This window comes from Melanotaenia boesemani, chromosome 12 (genome assembly GCF_017639745.1).
Source record: "Melanotaenia boesemani isolate fMelBoe1 chromosome 12, fMelBoe1.pri, whole genome shotgun sequence".
NCBI classification, from domain to species: domain Eukaryota; kingdom Metazoa; phylum Chordata; class Actinopteri; order Atheriniformes; family Melanotaeniidae; genus Melanotaenia; species Melanotaenia boesemani.
The window spans coordinates 2,471,407-2,485,718 of NC_055693.1; the positions used below are offsets into that span (position 1 = coordinate 2,471,407).

Genomic DNA, 14,312 nt, shown 5'->3' on the forward strand with positions numbered 1-14,312 from the left:
TGATAACTCATCGAGGCACATAGGTGGTCATTAAACCAGGTGTAGAGGATCAGAAGGGAGGTGAGTGTTGAATATCGAAGCCTGGAGGAGAGACGGGAACAGGGAATCCGTTCAGGACGTGTGCAGTCTGTGACCTGGGGCGGCATGCATTATATAGTATAGGATGGATCTAGCCATGAAACTTTAATGCAGATGTATGCTCCCTGGAAAGAGAAGGAGAATTCCACTCAGTTCAATCCTACAAATTGACAACACCGGAGGTGCTTCTCCCCTACAAATACAACATGGTCTGTCATTTTAACGTGAAAAAGAATTGGAGTATAATTCTGATGTGTTTCATGTGTATATCTACATCTCTATCAGCACCAAAAGACACTTATCAATACATGAATGGAAATTACAGCCTGTAGAAATACACCAGAATGACTGTGTGACTTTTCCAGGTGCGTCAGTCTTCTCTAAGGTCGTACATCGGCGTGGTTCCTCAGGATACGGTCCTTTTCAACGACACCATCAGTAACAACATCCGCTACAGCCGAGTTACTGCCAGTGACCAGGAGGTGCAGACAGCCGCCATGGCCGCCGACATCCACAGTCGAATCCTGGAGCTGCCTCAGGGTCAGGCTCTGGTGTGTGCACCATGAGATAAACTTGTTCTGGTTTGACTGGAAATTTGGTGACTATTGGCAAGAAAGACAAATGTGATGGCATTTCTGCAGGTTATGACACGGAGGTAGGGGAGCGGGGTCTGAAACTCAGCGGTGGGGAGAAGCAAAGAGTCGCCATCGCTCGAACGATCCTGAAGGATCCTCAGATTATCCTGCTGGATGAGGTGAGGATGAGGGAGAATCAGACGGTTGAGCTGCTGAAATACAGGAATGGACGCAAATTCTTCTAAAAAGTAAACCAATCAGGATCTTCAGCTCATTAAAAAGTCTGATTGAAAGGAAACATGACTATCCAACTTTCACTGTGTTGCTGCAGCAGATTCTAGAATTGGTTCTGTTTTCTGGCTATAAAATACACCAGCAGGATTGAAGTAAATTTTACTTACCATCCTCCCTAAAAGAAAAGAAAATTGCACAAAACAATTCAATTCATTAAGTACGGTTTAATAAACGGAGGAAACAAGGCAGAACCGAGAGGTCTTTATGGAGTCTTAGCTAACGCTATTTTTTCACAGCATAATTTCTTGATCAAATTTTCATCTTTTTCAATCGGTTTTTTAAGTACCTCCTTTTGTGCTGAAGTAAAATCTAATATTTAGTAGATTTTGTGTTTATAAGCCTGACTTGAGCTTTTTAATTTGTACATGTAGGAGCCTGATTTTACTCCACGAATTAATGGCCTATCAGGCCTCTTGTTTGTGCAGTTTCACATATACATGATATATAATCTAACTGTATATTTTGTTATATATGTGACAAAATTTTAGCTGTTAAACTGCAGGTGGATTTGGTTTAGTTATTGTATACAAATTAAACCAAGAGTGAGATCAATTGTTTGAATGGGCCCTGGACCAGCTTGTAGTGGAAAATTTGGGCCCCAAACTAAAAAATGTTAAGAACGCCATATAACACTTCAGAAAGGAGAAAGCATTCATCTCAATTTGATGACTGCATTTTGGAGTTTGAACACAAAGTATTTTTAACAAAAAAAAAAAAAAAGCTGACAAATAACTGCTTATGTTTGATGGAAAAATTGATCAAATCCATTTTAAAGCCCCAACGCTGGCTAATCCAGCATCGTCTTCGTCCTGTCTCCTCTCTGAGATCTCTCCAGCCAGTAAACGTCAGTCTGATGTTGACTCCTGTCTTATTGCTTGTTCACTTTCTCTCTTTCTTTTCCTCTTTTCCGATAATATCCTCTTGTTTTTCTTTGATGAATCAACCACAGAGCAGGCTCAAAATGGTCAATGTGTTGATATCCAGTTGCTAGCATGTGATGTGGTGCAATAAAGCTGTAAAGTGATGTAGCAACCCTGGGAAATTAAGTGAAGTGCAGTTTCTCAGCCTTGAGATGCTGCAGGGCAATAAAGGCTTCAAGAGATGCACATAATAAATGTCAATGTGCCATCAAAATGAGTCAGAATGTTACGTAATGATTAAAAATATTCTAATTTGCAAGAAAATGTAAAGGATCCGAAAACCTAATAAACTGCAACTAATCACTGAATGTTTAATTAAAATAAATTTTACATCCTCGTCCGATGCCTCCACTCTGAGGAATTATTCATGCACCTTCCTTTTCTCACACCGAAACTGTTTGTTCCTCCAGGCCACGTCTTCACTGGACACCCAGACTGAGAGGAACATCCAGGCCTCGCTGGCCAAGGTCTGCACCAACAGGACGACTTTAGTTGTTGCACACAGGTGACATAACTTTCTTTATAACTCTGCAGTTATACAACTTGTATCAGCAGGCAGAGCTCATGTTGGATGATATTCTCAGGGTTTTGTTGAGTTAGTGACAAGCAGAGAGACGATCAGGTCTTCTCTGAGTAGTCGCTTCCTAAACAAATGCCCATCAAAGCAGCTGGACTAGACCTGAATTAGAATATATTTATTTATCATTTATCTCAATGATACCAGGTTTTTCATGCGTGACTGGGTCTGCGTCTTTCTCCACAGAAAATGTCAGAATCAGGTCTTTGTATGGATTTTAATGGTGTTGGTTATCTTTCCTTGTTGTAGTCAGTACCTCTAGCAAACACGTCTACACCAACTGACTCAAGTGTCCTCTATGTCAGTTTTACCTGAGGATTTAAAGGCTGCTGATCTTAGTTTCAGGCATTCTTGGTTCTCCAAAGCATGTTTGTAGCTAAGGTGCTGCAGCAGATTGCTTGTGTTGCCACCTCCGGTGATAACTTTATCTGGACATCGTTTTCAGTAACTAGTAGTTTGGTCAAAGTTTGATCTTTTAAAGCCAAAGTATCTCTAGACCACAGATACGTCATCATGCATCTGCTGCACCTCCTTTTTCTGAACTTTCTCAAATCATTTTCAAACTGAGGCGAAGAAAGAAATGGGAGTCAAGGAGATGAAAGGAAAACAGGATTACAGCCGACACAAAGACATGGGAGTTGAGATTAAATGAAAAGCTGATTGCAGCATATGAGGTGATGCGTGATGACAGTCATGATAAGTAATAGCATGTCGGGTTTTTCATCAGTCAGACTGATATTGAAAAAGCTGAGACATTATATTACAGCAGGATGAGCTGTTTTTCTTCATGAACTTTGACTTCCATTTTTTAATTACACTCACTGACTCTTAGATCCTGTGATCGTGGGAGGTGTAAACCACCTGTTGGCCATTTTTGTGTCAGGTTAATATCAATAGACTATTAAACATCAACTATTTATATTTGATTAAACTCCAGTTAAATTAAATCTACTTTGGTTTGTTGAAATATACTTAAAAGTTTCCATAAAACATTACGTAGTCTCATAAATCCTAATGTGTGTAATCTCACAAAAACCATGACAGTAATGATATATAAAGTGTACTTTTCATTAAAACGTGTGAAGAATCCTTCTGGACTCATAAAAAAAGAAACAGACCAGCTTAAATATCTCAAAGCAGGTTTCAGTGATTGCTTCCACATTCAGTTCAGACACTCCCTCCTCCCTCAGGATGAACTGTTGTAAATGTGGTAATAAACTTTAATTTTCTCTCTGGTTTACAGCTAAATACCTGATAAATACCTGCCAGGTGTCCAGAGTCTTAAAAAGTTGATATCTACGCTAAATTAAGGCCTTAAAATACAATAAAGTCCATAAATTTGCTTTCAAAGAGCTTCAAAATGTTTCACAGAAAAAGTGAAATCAGGGAACACAGTGTCTCAACGGTGAGACACAACTCAGGATCCTGTTATCTTTACCCGTAAATACAGTTTCTTTACAGAGATTCTTCTAAAATGTGAAAATTATTAAAGACTATTTCTTGATTTTGATCTCATAAGACTTGAGAGTTTATTATTTAAAAAGAGGACTATAAGCGTTACAACTGCTTCATTTATTAGTATCCATCCAGACCTGCAATTTATTCCAGTTTCAGGTGATTTAGCAAATCTTTTCCCACTTTGTAACGTCCCTGTTTTTCTCCCTACACTTCCAAGATGGTCGAACATCGAGGAAACCAAGTGATGAAGAGTTTCAGGTGTTATTTTCTCTCATTCTTCATACAAACACGTCCTCAGGGGTCCAGCAGTTGGAGGTTGTAGTTTCAGGTCAGGCCAGTACCCTCCTCTTCAACCCGTACCATCAGAACCCTGATCTGACCCCATACCACAAAGACAAAACTGAGATTATTCTGTTTGGTAGCAAAGAGAAGAGGGTCAGCATTGGTAAACACCTGGAGACTCGGGCTCTTAAAACCACCAACCAAGTTCGTAACCTGGGAGTGTTGCTAGACTCAGATCTGACTTTCAGCAGCCACATCAAAGCTTCACTAAGAAGCTTTTTACCAGCTCAGAAACATCAACAGAATTAAAAGTTTAGTCTCCCAGAAAGACCAAGAGAAACTCATCCATGCATTCATCTCCAGTAGACTGGATTACTGTAATGGTCTTTTAACAGGACTTCCTAAAAAGAGCATTAAACATCTGCAGCTCATCCAGAACGCTGCTGCTAGAGTTTTAACCAGAACTAAGAGATCTGAACACATAACACCAGTTTTAAAATCTTTACACTGGCTTCCAGTCAGTCACAGAATAGATTTTAAAACCCTTCTGATCATTTACAAATCCCAGAATGGTTTAGGCCCAGAATACATCTGTGATATGTTCAGAGAATATAAACCTAGCAGAGCTCTTAGATCCAAAGACTCTGGTCAACTAGTCCAGACCAGAGTCCAGACTAAACATGGAGAAGCAGCATTTAGCTGTTATGCTGCAAACAAATGGAACAAACTGCCAGTGGAGATTAAACTTTCCCCAAATGTAGACATTTTTAAATCCAGGTTAAAACATTTCTTTTCTCATGCGTCTATGCATGAAATCTGCACGGTAACTTTTTAACTTATCTTGCTTTTAATCATTTTAATGTAATTTATTATTTTATTGTGATTATGTGTTGATGTCTTTTACTATTTCTAAATATCTGTAATGTCTTTGTTTTATGTAAAGCACTTTGAATTGTCCTGTACATGAAATGTGGTATAAAAACAAACTGCCTTGCCTTACCATAGCAGAACCCTGATCCCACCCTGATTATCTCACATTTGGAGACAAACTAGATCCCCTGAACATCTTTGAACCTTAAAGATTCAGATTTTCATGGATGCTGCTTTTTTAGGTTTTCCGTATTGATCGTATATATTTAGCACAAACACCATGAGATATAGTGTGTTCCTACCCACAACGAGGATCTAATAATTTATTTTGAAACCATCTGTAAGCAGAATGATTTTTATGTTGGTCCAGCTTTAAGGATGATCCAGCAGCTTCTCATACAATACCGGCAACAGATGGAGTCTGCTCCTCGGATCAGGACTGTTCATGAGCTGGCCTTTTATTAGATTAAAACACACACACAGTCTGAAAGGACAAGTCACGATCCAGACTTTAAATCTTCTTTTCATCAACATACTGGCTGGAGATATTTTTTCTTTCATTATGAAAGTACACGATGATTAAATTTAAACCATAAACATCATCCTGTTACCTGAATGCCTTTCAGCTACTATAAACTGAGAGATAGATGACATAAATGGTTTCTTGTTCCTCCCAATTACTCTTCACCCAATTACCTTAAATAACAAACAGAAAACTTTTGTAAATTGATCAGATTTAAGGAATAAAACCTTGTTTAGATGAAACCAGACACTTTGCTAAGCATTAGCTGTCTGTATAATGTCCCACATTTACAAAGATTTTTAGGATATAAATGAAAATAAAAAGTGGAGCCCATTTTTAAACCATGTTGACCTTTGGTAGCTACTATATAAACAACCTGAGTCACTGGGACATCGTTTTCTCCATCACGGATGTGACCAAGAAGCCCAAAGTCTCTTTATGATGTGTCCACACAGTTTGCACAAAAACAACATTTCTAAATCAAACCAGCATGTCTGATAAAGTAACTCCTACTTTTGTCACAAAGCAAAGCTGCATGCACAACGCCGACGTTAGCCTCAGATTTGCAAGATGCATAAAGAGCCTGAGCCAGAGTCCTGATAAAAAACTACAAGACTTAGACTCTTTAAATTTGGACTAAAATATTCTACACATCATGTAGATTCAATAAAATACAGTTTCTGATTTGTGAAAGCGCTTTTTTTTTTTTATTTGTGAAAATGTAAATAAGGCTCATTTCACAGGGTTTTCTGGCATCCAGACCACATTCTCCCAAATCCATATAAAAACCTACAAAACGTATACTCTTCAGCTCTGGACTGAAATATGCTACACAGCGTGTAGATTTAATAAAACACAGTTTTTGATTTGTAAAACATTTATTTCATATGTGAAATGTAAGTAAGTCTTATTACAGCGCTATCGTTAGCCCTGGTGCTGATTTACGAATTGTGTCACAATAAAGATTCTCACGTCTGCCATCTAGTGGCGGAAGGTGGTAACAGGTTTAAGCTTTTCTGGAAATATGGCCTGGTGTTTGTCTCAATTTTGCAACTTTTGGGCATAGAGGGTTAACTTATAAATACTGATATTTCTGTTTTTAATTGATAATTGCATAAAAGCATCCTGTATTTTATATGAGACCATTGATGGACTGGATGTTTCCTGGTTAGCAGACAGATGGTTTCCTCGAGGTGAGGGAGGAACATGCATAATACAAACACCACTTTTGGTCGTTCCGATTTCTCCTGCAGATTCCTTGAAATGTTTTTGTCTTTTCCTTCCTTCCTCTGACCTAACCTAAAAACCAGGATGTGGATCTTGTTCATTGAATATTCTGCCAGCATGTAAACACTTGGAGATTTTTCTTCCAGCTGAAATGTCTGAATGGGTGGAGAAAAACCCTTTGACGTCTGCCGTCTCTGGTGAGAGATATTTCTTCCTGTGACCGAGGTTTTCTATCAAATATTGAAGGAGGCTGTCCAAAGATAGCCTTCTCTCACATTAAAGCGCAGTGGTGGCTCAGATGAAGCTTAAAGTGACGCTCATCAGTTTGGAGAGGAACAGGAAGAGCTTTGATTTAACTTATTCTGCAAACAACTACACGTACAAAAATATTATTACTACATTTTCACTTCTCATTCTTAGATTCATGGCTTTATCTAAAAAATTTAAACTCTAGAAATTCAGGAAGCATCTGAAATCTTTCAGCTGTGAACCTCAGAAATGTTTTTTCTGGTTTCTTTTTAAGTGAAAAGGTCCTCCAGAATCCAGAGCTGAGGACGATGAGATGACCGAGTGTGGCTGTAATCAGAGAGTGGTCATAAATATTAACTTTAATAATTTAAAGGCAAGTTCATTCAGAGTTCTCCATCCCAGAATGACACACTCAGCTGTGTCTGCTGCAACAGACAACTCTGAAACGACAGGAATGTGTGTTGTGTTGATGATTACTGCGGAAAGGCGGCATATTTTACTTTTATAGGACAGCTGAACATGTTTAACATCCGCTTACACATTATGACTCACTCCCAGCCTCTACGTCTTGCTACCATCTCCTCCTCTCACTCTTCCACCAACTGTTTTCAGTTTCGGGTTACAGTCATGAAAGTTGAAGAAACTAAAAGGAGTTGCATCCTCTGCGTCACAACTTTGGGGAAGTAAAACAGATTATTTTAATCTTTCTAACATAAACTTATTGTTTATGGTGGTGGAAACCTTCCTCAGAGGTTTTCTCCATGTTGACATGACAGCATCACACAGTTGCTGCAGGTTTGTCGGCTGCATCCATGATGAGAATTTTCCTGTTCCACCATTGGGGATGTCATGATTACTTAATTCCACAATTAATCGTACCAATAAAATGAATTAATCATAAACATCCTTCAAAATTGTCACTTCCCAGAAAAGATTATGTCTGAACCAACTCACCAGACTTCAGCAACTTCCCCGCAGAACGAAAACAAAGTTGAACAACGTGTTGCCGTTTGTGTTCCATGTGAGATGCAGGACAGTTGTGTCCAAGTGAAGAGTTATTCCCCTAAACCAGTGTTCTTGGGGACCACTGCCCTGCATGTTTTAGTTCTGTCCAACTCCAGCACACCTGATTCAGATTAACTGAACTGCTTGTCATGTTCTTTGCAGGCCTGTTAACGAGCCATTCATTTGAGTCAGGTGTGTTAAAGATGGACGCCTCTAAAACATGCAGGGCTGTGGTCCACAAGGACCAGGATTAAGAAATACTGCCTTAAACAAATGGATTAAATCAACTTTTTCAGACTTCTATGATTATGGAAAAAATTACCAAAGTACTTTCATGGAAAACCTTTAATCAGCCTGTATAAAGACCCATTTATGCTGGACGCAGAAAACGGATCCGCAGACAGACGGACGGTTTTGTCCGTCTTATGTGTCAGTTATGTGCGTAATTTGGTCTGTTTTCAGGGAGCTTAGCTATCTGTCACCTGACAGAGCAATACCACCAGAAATTGTGGCGGCAGTGCTGAGCAGAATAGCTGACATGCATCCAGGGAAAGAAAACAACCAGAGAAGAAGAGAATCAAGAAGAAGAAGAATGAAGACGAGGACAACTGTAGAAATTGTGCCAGCTTTTGAAGAAAGACTATATGTGAGTTTTTAGCACAGGTTGGACGGGTGGAAACAACTTTATAGCGACGCATCACCGCTGCTAAACGGTGTCTGAAACTGACGCCGGCTCGCAGGAGTGAAGTCTGAGCTCAGCGCTGCCCACTAGTGGAGGAAGGACTGAACAACCATGCCAACACAAAACAAGCATGGACGTTTGAGGACGGTGACGCATGACATGTATGAAACGGACGTCACTATTTACGCACGTAAAGGCGATTTATACTCTCGCTGCGTCAGCGTGCGGTTGGTTACGGCGTAGCTGACGCTGGTGAGTTTGTCTTGCACTCGAGCGTAGGGGGTAAGGAGCGTTTTGGTGTCATGTTGCAGTTTCTCCTCCTAATCTAAAGATGGCAGCAGGGGTGGAATCAGCCTGTAAACTCACCAGGTCGGAGTTCTTTTGCTGGTTCACTTCATTTCCAGTACGTATTTTCTGTTTTAAAAGTAATGGTTCAGTGTCTTTATTAGCTTGTGGAAAAAAATGAAGAAATAATTTGATCAGCTTCTCATCAAATTGATCCATTGGGTGTTGTTCTGAAAATGGTGGTTACCACACAAATGCAGCAAGAAATCTGGAAACTCGTGATCACAAATTGACCGATCATAAGCGGGTACATCCACGTAACCGTCTGCGTAGCAGAGGAGCTCGTCAGGTCTGGATGATGCTCAGTACTCAGTAAACAATGTCAACACAAAACATACAGCCATGTTCGAGCCTGAATCAGATCCCATGGAAACTGAATGTAGAGACACACTGAAATACTCAAACATTCGTTCATGTGATAAAGTTCAGAAAAGCCAAAATAGCATTATGGGACCCCTTTAAGGTTTTATAGGGAATGATGCAGTCAATCAGCTATACTGGGAGATATATGACTCAGCAGTTATGCCATGGGGCTAGCAGTATGTGTTGTTTCATACTTTCTCACGACGTCAACCAGCTTTTCATTGAACATTTCCTTTCAACTTTTGAAATGCAGAACTGACAACTTTGTACTTTGCGCTATCCATGCTAACCACACCTCAATTATCCGACCAATCAGGCAATAGTTAGCGATGCCCCACGAGAACAAAGGTCTGCTCGGCTGATGTGTCAAGGACAAGCCGCAAGAACTCTCAAACCAGGTCACATTTTGTTCTTGCGTCCTCGAGAACAAGAAGAAAGTTCCTGCTTCTTGGTGAGAATGTAACGAGCTCAAGTCGGCCTTCTTTGGTTCTGGAAAAAACATGAGCCAGGTGTGACTGTGCAGGACGGCTCGCCAGCCAGTAAAGCAGGACATAAACACCATCCAACGTCATTCACCACCTGCAGGATAACCAGCAGCTTTTTGTGCTAAAAGTTCAGCAGTTTGGTTAAATGATAATGTTTATATGCATCATAACATTGAAATTAAATGCTGGTGTGTCATTTATATTTTTATAATCATGTTCGACTCTTACTGACCTTACAGCAACGTGCTACATTCAGCAGTATTTACCGTTTACTGCGTTCGTGTTCTTTTTACAGCGATCTGGCTATCCCTCTGAAATTATTTTGGGACCTCTTCTTTGGGAAGGTCTACTAGTCTATTAAAGATAAATGCATAAATCCTGTGGAGACATCTTGAAGGTTAAATCTGAGCTACTGAAAGCTGCTAATGACGCTGTTCGTGCTAAATGCTCTCCACCATTAGAAGTTTGATGTAGGTGTGTTCATATGATGTTGCAGGTTGTCCACCATCGTGGGAGCAGACCAGATCCTGGTGCTTCACAGAGGACAGATTGCAGAGAGAGGAAGGTAAGACTGATGGAAGGAAGTGGTGCATCTCAAGATGTGTGAGCGTGTTACACCTGAATGACCGTGTGTGTCCTAAGTGCCTGCAAATTTGTTATCTGTTGATCAAAACCCCAGAGTGTGTTTTTGTCTTGCTTTTAAACCTCCTGGTATCTTTTGTTGGGGCCAGAGGCATTCACACACACACACACAAACACACACACACACATACTTTTGAGCTGCCATTTAGCTGCTGATGCATACAACCCTTTGATATAGGAGCTGGGTTTCAAGATTTCCATTCTCACACACACTCAGTGAGAAAGGATAACATTGAGGTATTGATAAGAGCTCACCTGAGAGATGATTCGATCACACGGAGCCGCTGCAGCTGATCCTTCCCTGTTCGGCCCTGCAGGCATGTACGCTGAACACCGAGCGAAAACCATTCATCTTTGATTGACACTGTGATGTAAACATCAGCCAACCCATTTAACCTCCGGTGTCAAAGTACACACAGTTTCTTCCACAAAGTGTGTGAGCGTATTGTTGAACAGGAAGAGACCTCATCTTGTCCTCAGGCTGTTTCTTTTTAAAGTGAATTTATTCTACAAACATTGTGGATTTTATGTTTTTTTTCTGATTGTATTATTTCCATTTTTACTTTGCATTACAGATATAAACACATAATCTTTGCATTGTGCTTAAAAGAGGAACATAAAGGATGCAGGAGGATCGGCATTAACCAGGAGCTAATTCTTTCATCTTTCATTCACATCAGCTGATGCTGGCACCCGCTGCCTGTTAGTGTTTTATCTCTCCTGGTTTCTTGCTAACTTTTGGTTAATTCTGGTAAAACCTGGAGAACTGTTGCCACTTTTAAAAATGATAAGAGTCTGGTTACATGAAAGTAAAGCGTAAACATCTAAATAAATAAGCCGGTTTGCATGTAAGGTGGCCTTGAAGTGTCAGAGCAATACAAAGTCACAACACAAATAAAAAAACACAACAATAAACGTCAACACAAATACAAAAGCTGCAACAGAAGTTTGACTTTTTTTTCTGTAGTTCATCCATGAATTTGCAATTAGGTTTCTGCATTTTCTAGCTATCCTAGACTCTAGACACTCAGATCTAAAACTCCTTAACAGCTTTTCCTCCAAGCCATCAAAGCTATCAGTCCAAAACACGAACCTCCAGTTCGTCTTGTTAGACTTATTTTTTATCTCTCAAACATTCACACTTTTCCATCCCTGAAGTATTCCATTGTAAACACTTACAGGCTAAATCGCAGCAACAGCTAAAGCGGTCAATGCAGCATCTATATATGTCTATATCTATATATGTATATATGTCCACATTACTACCTCGAACATTCAATAACTCTTTATTTACACAATACAGTTAACAACGTTTATAATAGCGCTTACCAGAATTAATAAACATTATTTAACATCCGTGTTTTACTCACTAAGTCAAACTTCTGTTGCAGCATTTGGATTCGTGTTGTGGTCGATTGTGTAGTGCTGTATCTTTTGTATTCGTGTGGTGACTTTGCTTTGCTGTGACACTTCAGGGCCACCGTATACATGAGCAACAAAATCAGAAAACTTATGAAATGGAATATAAAAAATAAAAACTGGTGATTTCCAGTCTATTGTTTGATTACTTTCAAAGTAGGTTGTGACATAACTTCCTGTTAATTTAAAAAAATCGGGCTTCTGAACATGACAACAATGGTGGTCTTAGCGTTAGCTGCTCATGTGGGAGCTAATAAGCTGCAAACTCGACTTTACTTCGTGGACTTCCTGCTGCTGCTGCATACCATCGTGTCTTTCTTTTGCGTTCTGCTCATGTTGTGGCGGCGTCACGTTCATCTTTTTACCGGAAGACGTTAAAAAGATGAATGCGATGCAGTTTTGTTGCACATGTGCAAATGTAAAAGAATGAAACAAATCTGATACGGGCCTACATGCACGAAGACGTTGAAGTTTAGAGAAGAATTCTACATGTTTTAATCTGATTTCTCATAATAAGGCTTCCGGTATTTCATCCTCACTGCTCTGTGAGCTATTCAAAGAATAAAAATACTTAAAAAGTATTTTATTCTTTTTTAGTGAATGAGCTAGACCTTTATTCTGCATCTAAATGATGATTGATTATCTTCACTTACTTTAAAAAGATTATTTTATAACTGCAGAATATATTAACAAGACCCAAAGCTGTAAAGTCCTGAGGAAAAAGATTTGGTTCGCAGGTGTGTTGAGCATCCAAATTAGCAAGAAAATGTGTTTTGAAGATTAGGCAGCTATTAACCTAAAATGGTCAACCATAGTTTAAAGAAGCCTCCTCGGCATAACTTCTTTGCACTTCACGTCTTACCCTTAAATTTATTTATTTCTGCTTCCATTTCATCCTCCTTTCCCTTTCTGCTCCTACCCATCTGTCTCTTTTTGTACCTGTTCTGTCTCTTGCCCTCTCAGCCTGTAGCCTCTATTTCAGACCCTTTCTATCTCCTGCTGTCTGGCAGTCCAGACAGAAACACACTTGTGGTTTTATTTATTTATAGTAAAGTTGAGTCTTTTATCTTTGACAGCCCAATTTAGTTTTTACAGCAGCACTGGTGTCATAAGAGACTATGAGTATCTGGCCGTCTCTTCTGCCTGTTATTCTTCTCCTTTATTATTTTTTATGTTTTGCTAATCAGGAATTTAAGTAAGGATAAGAGTCGTGACTTTTATGTTGTTTTGTGTTTAGACATGAAGAGCTGATGATGCAGGGAGGACTGTATGCAGCTATGTGGAGGAAACAGCAGAAAACTCCTGACAAGCAAATGAAGACACAGACCAACAACTTCATTTAAGACACTTGATGCTAAATTTAATATAAAAATGTGTGATGCAGGAAGTCCTTCAGCAATAATAGCACATTGTTTGCCTCCTTCGTAACTTACAAGCAGCATTTTCCATTCAAACTGCTACTGCAACATCTTCACTGTAAACTGAACTGGTAAAAAATGAACTGCACTTATATACTGAATTGAACTGAATTGAATTGAATGGAATTGAATTGCATTGAATTGAATTGAATTGAATTGAATTGCATTGAATTGCACTGAATTGAATTGAATTGAATTGAACTGAACTGAACTGAACTGAATTGAATTGAATTGAATTGAACTGAACTGAACTGAACTGAATTGAACTGAATTGAATTGAATTGAATTGAATTGAACTGAACTGAACTGAACTGAATTGAATTGAATTGAATTGAATATAGTGCCCTTTTAGTCTTGTGCTGACCACTCAGTGCTTTTACATTACCCATTCACAAACACATTCATACAACACTTCTATTGTTTGTTATGCCATCTGCTTTTGACCTATCACACTCATACACACCTCGCTTGACACATCGGGAGGCAACTTGGGGTTCAGTGTCTTGTCCAAAGACAGTTCGGCTTGGAGTCTGGGGAAGCCTGGAATCGGTCCACCGCCTATTGGCCTTCGACTTTGTCACTACTTACGCTTGAACAAGCTTCTACATTATGCGGTGCAAAATAGCTTTAGATACAATATTATCCTGAACAAGCTAAAATTAGCCTTAGCCTCGGCTAAACAAAGTAATGTTTGTAAATGGTCTGTACTTATATGGCGCTTTTATCCAAAGCGCTTTACATGTACGTCACATTCACCCATTCACACAAACATTAACACACTGATGGTGGAAGTTGCCATGCAAGGTGCTAACCACGACCCATCAGCTTCGGTGTCTTGCTCAGGGACACCTCGACATGAGCTCGACGGGCCGGGATCGAACCAACAACCCTTGGGCTGAA

At 39.5% G+C, this 14,312-nt stretch overlaps 1 protein-coding gene across 1 annotated transcript in view; it reads left to right on the forward strand.

Moving 5' to 3' along the window:
- abcb6b (ATP-binding cassette, sub-family B (MDR/TAP), member 6b) overlaps positions 1-13,559 on the forward strand; it is a 55,575-nt gene extending 42,016 nt beyond the window's left edge. Inside the window, exons 15-19 of the mRNA XM_042002081.1 lie at positions 444-618; positions 720-832; positions 2,278-2,372; positions 10,430-10,498; positions 13,232-13,559. Coding sequence (XP_041858015.1) covers positions 444-618; positions 720-832; positions 2,278-2,372; positions 10,430-10,498; positions 13,232-13,337 — 558 coding nt within the window. The 3' untranslated portion in view covers positions 13,338-13,559. The remainder of the gene's footprint in view (positions 1-443; positions 619-719; positions 833-2,277; positions 2,373-10,429; positions 10,499-13,231) is intronic.
- Positions 13,560-14,312: the final 753 nt, after the last annotated feature.